Source organism: Vicia villosa, unplaced genomic scaffold (assembly GCF_029867415.1).
Source record: "Vicia villosa cultivar HV-30 ecotype Madison, WI unplaced genomic scaffold, Vvil1.0 ctg.001413F_1_1, whole genome shotgun sequence".
NCBI lineage: Eukaryota > Viridiplantae > Streptophyta > Magnoliopsida > Fabales > Fabaceae > Vicia > Vicia villosa.
The window spans coordinates 245,351-254,295 of record NW_026705608.1 but is presented as its reverse complement, the minus strand read 5'-3'; the positions used below and the strand labels follow the sequence as shown (position 1 = coordinate 254,295).

The 8,945-nt window shown below is 33.4% G+C and overlaps 1 protein-coding gene across 1 annotated transcript; it reads right to left on the bottom strand.

The window, feature by feature from the left end:
- Positions 1-5,615: 5,615 nt before the first annotated feature.
- Positions 5,616-7,845, bottom strand: LOC131635034 (licodione synthase-like). Its single transcript, XM_058905636.1, has 2 exons — positions 6,921-7,845; positions 5,616-6,634 (listed from the first exon to the last, which is right to left on the bottom strand). The coding sequence occupies exons 1-2, from the start codon at positions 7,806-7,808 to the stop codon at positions 5,969-5,971; spliced, it is 1,554 nt and encodes a 517-aa protein (XP_058761619.1). The 5' UTR covers positions 7,809-7,845; the 3' UTR covers positions 5,616-5,968.
- Between the last annotated feature and the right edge of the window lie 1,100 nt (positions 7,846-8,945).

Below are 8,945 nucleotides of genomic sequence, written 5' to 3'. Positions count from 1 at the left end.
ACAAACCTTTAACCCAAATAATTTTCTGCTCTTGCAATCTATCATAACGCTTTAGATATCAGAATGCTTTTATAATGAAAGTTTTTGGGGATCCTCTGTCTCCGTTTCTTTTTGTTCTTGTCATGGAAGGATTAACCGCCCTTTCAAATTAGAGAAGAGGACTTAGTGGATATTCTTCAATTCGCGGACGATACCGTTATTTTAGGGGAGCCTTCTTGTGATAATCTTTGGAGCTTGAAAGTGTTGCTGAGAGGTTTTGAACTTGTGTCGGGGTTAAAAATCAACTTCACTAAAAGTAACATTTTTGGTGTTAATGTGGGAGATTGGTTGATGCATACAACAACATCGTTCCTTTCTTGCAAAAAAGGGAACTTTCCTTTCAAATTTCTTGGTATTTGGGTGGACGCTAATCCTAGAAGCAAGAAGACGTGGAAGAAACTTTTAAACAACATTAAGAGTAGACTATCGTCTTGGAAGGGGTAGAACATTTCAATTGGGGGAAGGTTGACACTCATTAATGAGGTACTTAATGCTATACCTACTTTCACTCTTTCTTTTTATAAAGCTCTGAAGAAAATCATACAAGAGATAAGAGAGCTTCAAAGCAACTTTTTGTGGAGTGGTAATGTGAATAAAAGGAGTATACATTGGGTGAAGTGGGAGATCATGTGCAAACCAAAAGATAAAGGCAGATTGGGGGTTAGGGATGTTAGAGAGATGAATACGACTCTTCTTAAATGGAAATGGCAGATTCTAACGGAGAAAGATGCAATATGAAGGAGATTCATTGATTTGAGGTATCACAATCCAAAACTCAAGGCGCAAGTGACTAATGGGGATATCATAAATCATGATGATTCCATATGGTGGAGGGATGTCATGATAAATAATGTGAAATTGGAATTTTTTGAGGAAGGCTTCTCTAGTTGTGTTGACTTTCATTTAAAGAATGGTAAAAACATTCTTTTCTGGGATAGTATTTGGTTGGGAAATCAAACTCTTCGTGACAAATTTCCAGATTTGTATGATCTATCAACCAAAAAACTGTGCTCGGTAGCAGATATTTTACACAGGCAGGACGACACTGTTCATTGGTCTACGAACAACCTATTCGGACAGAATTCCTCTACTGTCCAGGGGCCGGAACTTGATATGGCAGTTGCGGGTGCTGCTTCTGTCCAGCAACAGTGGCGGGATTTGCATACTACCTTGTAGCCTCTCTTGTTGAATAACTTGGAGGAAGATCATTTTGAATGGAATTTGAATTCTAATGGTGAGTTTTCGGTATCTAGTGTTTCGAAATTGGCGGAGGAATCAAAAGAGCTAGCGTGGCCGTTTTCAACTGTATGTTTGATGAAAGTTATACGGTCCTTGAAATTACCTATTATAATAAAGGTGTTTTCATGGAGGTTCTTGTCCGAAAAACTTCCTTTAAAAGACCTTTTGATTCAAATGGGAGTTTCAAATATTTCTTCGGCTAATTGTCTTTTTTGCGAGGCTCATCCGGAGTATTTGAATCATATGTTCTTTGATTGCTTGGTGGCGAAATCGGTTTGGAGAAGAATTTATGTTTGGTTGGGAGATGATCCTATACTTTCATTTGTCGAGTTCTTGAATTTTGGTTCCATCCAAGAGAAGGTGATGATAGTCAACTACAAGAACAAGATTAACATCATTTGGATATCAATTATTTGGAGTTTATGGCTCATGAGAAATGCCATAATTTTTGAGAACAAGCCTTATAGTTTTGATGTGGTTCTTTCTAACGTAATCTTTTTTCCTGGAGATGGTTGGATTTAAGCCATCCTTTGTCCAATTGTAGTTTTTATGATTAGTACAAGTTACCCCTGTCTTGCTTCAGCTCTAATTAGATTTGTTTGTTGTAAGGGTTGCGCACCCCTAGTGCGATTTCTTATATATCAATTGCTTATTGAAAAAAAAATAATGAAAGTTTTTTTATGTTTCACGCGGATACTAATGGTAATGTCTTGAGCGTTGATACTATTAAAATGGACGCAACATATTTGTTTAAGGACGATAATCAATATCCTTAATTATCACGTTAAATTATCCCCTCGGTTTTGTTAAAAACCGAGGTGATTTATTTTACATTACAATATTTACACATAATATTAAAATACTATATTATAATAAATCCAGAATCTTGAAGAACAACAAATCTTTGTTGTAAGGAGTTATCTAATCCAAACATGGAAAATATTATATGGATTGCATGCATCCAACTTTTAAATGAGTTATCTGTTCCAACCATTGGAAAATGTTTTTCTGCACTTGCAATCCATCATAGAGAACTTTTTCAAGCGTCTTTAAGTTCCAAGATTTCATTATCTTGAGCTAATGTGTTCATTGCCAGATTCTATTTTTGGGAATAAATTTCTCAAACGTTGTCAACAGAGGAAAACAAAGATGTTTTCTTTGAAAATTACCAATTAATAAAGAAAAAACGGAAAAAATTAACTAAGAAAAAAGGGAAGCAGGAAAGGCGCCAAGTGATAAATCATTGAAAAAAACTTTAAATGTAGTAACAAGATTTTGAAGCGAGTTCCTTTATAGTTATATTCCTTTAGTTTTATAAAAAACAAGGGGATAGGTTTATTATTTTTTTATGGATAAAATATGGCACTCACTTATAGATATGTCACCTCGGTTTTTGAGAAAAATGAGGAAAAATGTTGTTTATTTAAAATAAAAAAATCAAACACGGTGCTCCCAAAATCTATACTCTCGATTTTTAATATGTTCGAGATGAAATCTTCGTTATAAAAAGTGTTATTTGTAGTAGTGAATATTTCCCACGCTTGGTTTGACAATTCACAGTCACCGACCTTTTCGAAATTATCACTATCCACACATTGATGAACAACGCTTTGAAGTCTTCTTTGAATTCTGTCTTGCTTATGCGTTGTTCGTTGTGCATCTGTTGCACATTCGATAGGGGTTTCACCCCATTCTTGATCCCTTCAAGAACATCTTGGTAGCAAATTAAACACCTTCATTTGCTTGTACTATTTGTCGTAGTTCTTCGCATCAAGGGTTGGTAGGTTTGTAGGGACTCTATCATTGAAGACATAATTCATGTTGCACATTAGGTGATTGTGGATCAGAACCAGGCTCTTGATGCTATTTGTTGGGGAAATTTGGGGGGGGGGGGTCAACACGATAAAGCATTTATAACTTTCAGAAATTTCTTTTTATTAGCATCACACTTTTGTGAGAGACACACCACATACTCATCCAAAATCTTAAGGTGATAGATGTGTAGATTCTCCCACTTATAAATATGCTCAAGTCTCCACATTCTTAACCAAAGTAAAACTTCTCCACTCTACTCACACTTATAATTCTTTCCAATACAATTTAGTCATAATAAAAGAAAGGGTCACGCTAACATGTCCCTTAAGGGCACATATTAAAGATACTATAATTAGAAAAAGTTAAATATAATTAAATGTAATAAAGTCATATTTAAAGTTTCGACAAATTGAATGCACGCGTTTCAAGAAAATATTTTTATAAATAATTTATTAACTTGTGCCCTTGGGGCATATGTTAACTTTTTCCTATAAGAAAATACTAGATAAGAAATGTCAACATTAATGAAGATCAAACAAATCTATTCAATTCCCACCTTGAAAACGTGACTAATGATGCATGCATATAAATGTCAATAATGAAGATGAAACAAATCTATTCAATTCTCACCTTGAAATGTGACTAATGATGCATGCTATACTAATGAGGCGCCACCCATCTCCAAACAATCAGTGTCGATCCAACACATATCGAGGCCTAAGGCAAAATTTTAAATTAAATATTTTAATATAATAAAAATATTTTTAATAAAAGCATTAACTTGTTCTATTAATTTTATTTAATTTTTTTTTCAATTGGTATATAAAATCAACACATCTAAACACACTTCTCATCTTTAAAAAAAAAATTATAATTGAGAAACATTACCAAAGTTCTTTAAAAAAACCTTAAATTTTAAGTATTCTTTTACGTAAGAGAATTTAAAGTGCAAAGAGGACTACCGCTCAAGTCTCAAAATATTTTACAATAAAATCGTGGTAAAAAAGAGCCTAAAAAAATATTAACTAAGATTAAATAATAATAAAATAGGACCTTTATTTTTTTTCCATAGTTAAACCATCATAAACTTACATACAACTTTCGAAAACTTAAAACGACCTTGATTTTTAAATTAATCGTACAATACAAATTCTAAAGGATTGTTATTATGATAAATTCTTAATAGGTGCTATTTTTTTAAATAGAAAAAATCATTTAAATTTTTCTAATAAAAAATTCAATTAAATTGAACCATATAAATATTAAAAAAAATGAGGCCATAGGCGGTAGTCTTGGTAGCCTATCCTTAGAGCCGGCCCTGCAAACAATTGTCGGCACATACAAACTTGTACACAACTAGAATTGTTTATGGTACCGTTCGTGAGAAAACTGAACCAAATCGAATTAAATCATAGTTAAAATTTTCTCGGACAAAATCGAACCTTTTTAATTTATTAAGAGTCGAACCGAATCAGAATCATTGGTTTGATATATCGTTTTGAAATTCCAAACCGTACTGAACTGTTAGAAGACAATTTTTTTCAAACTGAACTCTATATTAAAGAAATGAGTCGTTAAGTTATTTTTCAATTTTTTTTAAAAAAATATAACTTGTTTTAAGTTTTTTTTTTTCCGATTTTGATTCAATTCAAGTGTTTCAATTCAGTTTGGTTTCAAGTCGGTTCTAAAACTATTTATGCACTATAATTTGGTTTATTAACCAAATATTTAATTATTTTAATTTCAGATCGATTCCGATCGATGATTTGATTTAATTATTAGATTTTTTGAATAACCTATCCACAACCCTTGTTTAATCTTCCACCAGCAGTTCCATAACAAAGATTCTCATTTTTTGATTGTGTTGGCTCCCGGCCAGGCCTTCCAAATGACACTGGTATACTCAGTTGCTACTGTATGTGTTTGTTTCATGGATACAAAATATATTCCTGGAAACTTAAGGTTGGAAATAAAAATACCTACGTTTGTTAGAAGGGAATAAAAAATTGTTCCTAGGAAAGAATTTCTCCCATGTTTAATAGATTTCTAATTTCCTCTCATAAGTGTGAGAATCTTTTATTCCCAGCGGTTACCACCAAAATAATAGTTACCTCCACTACTACTTATTATTTTATTTATAATTATTATTTTCTATCTATAATTGTAATATATTATTATTTAAAAATAATTTAAAAATAAAAGATTCCTAGACTTTTTAAAATACTTTCCAAACACATTTTATAAAAATTTATTCCTTAGAATGTTATGCCTGGAAAAATTATTCCTGAGATTAATTTTTTATACCGTGAAACAAACGCCCCCTAAAGTTTGAGAAAGTCCAAAACAATTTATTACATAAAAGTTTCGGATAAAAACAAATTTTTACTTTAAAATAATTTTTAATTTGAAACGAAGGTAGTATATCTCAACTCACTTAATCAAATGACAAGAATGGAACAACAACAATTCAATTCATCAATAGTAACACCTTTCCCAGGTTATCTATAAATACAATAATAATATTTGGAGAATAAAATACAACACCTTTGATAATTGGAGATTCACTCAATTGAGCATCTAAACAAAAAAATAAAATACAATACTTAACATATTATTTTATAAAATGGATAATAGTAAGCTGATAGTTGCAAGGAGTGTGCCATATCACATGCTGATATATCCAACTTATTCATATTAATTATTAAGACATGCAACTTATTATTTAAATAATATTCAACCTATTAAAATAACACACAATTTTTTTTAATAAACAATTTGTATCTAGCAGATTTTGAATCCGAGACATTGAGAGGAACACACTCTCAGAACTCAAGCGTTTCATCGCTAGACCACACGCGCACATGACAGCACACAATTAACATCCAAGATTTTGAAGCAGTTCCCTACATTCAACCCTTTCCACAGGAACACAAACCAAATCATTAGCCCTAGGAGCAGTCAACCCTGGCCTTTCATTCCCATCAATAACAATATCATCACCCTTCATAATCTCACCATTACAACCCACCACATGAAAATCAAAACACTGTATTATAGCACCAAACAAAGCTGGTAACGCTTGCATGGCATAACCAACACTAGGGCACATCCTTCTTCCTGACCCAAACGGCAATATCTGGAAATTTTGTCCCTTCACATCAACCCCCTCATTGGACTTTCCTAAAAACCTCTCAGGGTTAAACTCTAATGGTTTGTCCCAATATTCTGGATTTCTTCCCATAGACCAGTTATTCACAATGACTAAACTGTTTTCTGGGATCACGTAGTTTTCGATGTTGCATGTTGTTACGCATCTTCTGGCGATCATAGGTACCGGGGGATGGAGACGGAATGTTTCCTTCATTATGGCATTGAGATAAGGAAGATTTATGCAATCAGATTCATCTACTAGTCTGGTTTTTCCTACTACTGTGTCTATCTCTTCACGAGCTTTTTGGAGCAATGAAGGGTTGTTCATGAGTTCTGCTAAAACCCATTCTGTTGCAATTGCTGTTGTGTCTATTCCAGCTGAGAAAAAATCCTGTGGAAACATATCACATTTAAAGAAATTAAATTTATCATTAGATATACTATGATTGTATGTGATTTATATGCTCTGCAACACCGACACTTCTAAAAAAAAAGTATGTCTGGTCTGGTGTCTGAAACCTACATAGATACTTTTGATTATATTTTATTTATTTATATTTTAAAATTATTATTGATTTAGACGTGTCAGTATCACCTGATGTGTTTCTGATGTCTGTGCTTCAAGATTTTATATAGATATCTTAAGAAAAGAAAGAAGTAGGGATGAATTTAATTACCATAACCAAGCCTTTAAGGTGAATCCTTTCAATTTTAACTTCACAATTCACATCCTCAGCACAATCTAGCAAGATATCAAGAAAGTCTCTAAATTCAACACCTTCCTCATTCTTATTTTTCACTCTTTCTTTGTTCTTCCTCACTTCCTCGCGTTTACTAATAATACTTTCCACCAACGTATCAAATCTTACAAACAAATCCTCAATCCTTTTCCCAAACTCTTGTAAATCAAGTTTTTTAAGTAGCCAGATAAAATCGGACGCATTAAACTCGCCGAAAATTTGTGTCACGTCACGCACAACATCCCGAGCTTCTTCAGCTTCTCCCAACATCATTTTAGAAATGATGTTGTTTGACAACTTAAGTAACTCTTGAGCCACGTTCACAGTCTCATAGCTTTTCGCTTTGTTAGCGAAAAGCTTAAGGAGACTATGTGTCTCACGTAATCGTAAGTATTTAAAGTTGTTAACGCTACGAGCACCTAGAAGCTCGCTCATAGCAAGCTTCTTAATGAATCTCCAATAGTCACCATAAGGTGCAAAAGCTAGAGATGACTCGTAGGTGAGACGCTTAATAGCGGCCGAATGATCGCGATTATGAAAGGCGTGTTCGTTGATTTGAAGGATTTGTTTCGCGAAGTGAGGAGTGGATGCGACAACGACGAGAACAGAACCCAAATTAAGAGAGAATAAGGGTCCATATTTATGGAAGAGGTTGTCAAACGATTTGTGGAGAATGGGACTTAGCATATGCATGTGGCCTATGATTGGAAGCTTAAATAGAGGAGATGGAGGGAGTTTTTTGCGACGGTTTAAAAGTGGCCGGAAAATTATGTAGTAAATGAATGATGAGAGAAAGATAGTGAAGGCTAATAGAAATTTTTCCATGATTTGTAGTTGAATAATATGTATATGAGACTATGGTAGTGAAGACTATATATAGTGAGTGTGGCGATGAGCCACTAGCAATAAATAAATATGAAGGGTGGGAAGGAAACGTAATGGGGACCTCACACATGAAAAATTAAAGAAATATGAAGACTATTCGCATTAAGTAGGGGACCTCACACATGAAAAAATAAAGAAATATGAAGACTATTCGCATTAAGTAGTATACTAGTATGTAACGTGGAAAAAAATCTGTTTACTAGTCTTGATTTTTGACTTAGAATAAATAAAAAGTTGAATAACTTTTTTTAATAGGTTAAATAAATTAAATTAATATAATAGTGTATAAATTTAACTTTGTATATTAGTGGGATCCCCAGGCCGGCCTTGTGCCAGGGTCTCAAAAAGTCGGGGGCCTCAAAGTCGATTAAAAAATTTAATAGATAACATATATTAAATACTACTTTTGCGAATTATACATCATAATAAATTTTTGGCCTAGCGCAGGGCTGACCCAACCCGTTTACAGGCCTAAAGCAAATTTAAAGTGAGGCCTTTAAAATGTATCTTAAAATATTAATTTTGTGGTTGTTAAGAGTTGAACTAAATATCAAAAGGAAAAGAGGCCTATATTTTACCAATTCAACTACAATAATATATGTAATTCAAATGTCATTATATATTTTTATATCTAAATAAAAAAAATTTGAGGCCTTTTTTATTTTTTTTTTGTAAGCAAGTTTCATTAAAGGGAACAAAGTTCACGGAACAAGATTACAAAAGAAACGGGCTAAGCCGCAGAGGGAAAATTACCCACCAATTGAGACCTAACTTAAGTAAAACAAAGGGTTTTTGTCAAACTCATAAAAATTACAATTGGTATGGGGAATATTCCCAATAAAAGACCACCTCCAAAGAAGCGTTTTACAACTCCAAACGACATCCCGGGTATTCCACGCCGCATTCTTGAAAATAATGCCATTCCTAGTAAGCCAAATGCTCCAAATAATAGCCATCCAAATGCACCCCTTTTTTATGCCCGAACTTTTGAGGCCTAAAACCCTAGCTTTAGCAGCTTGGTCCTTGGGCCGGCCCTTGGGCCGACCCTGACCTAGCGTAAGCTTTCTTTCTGTGTGT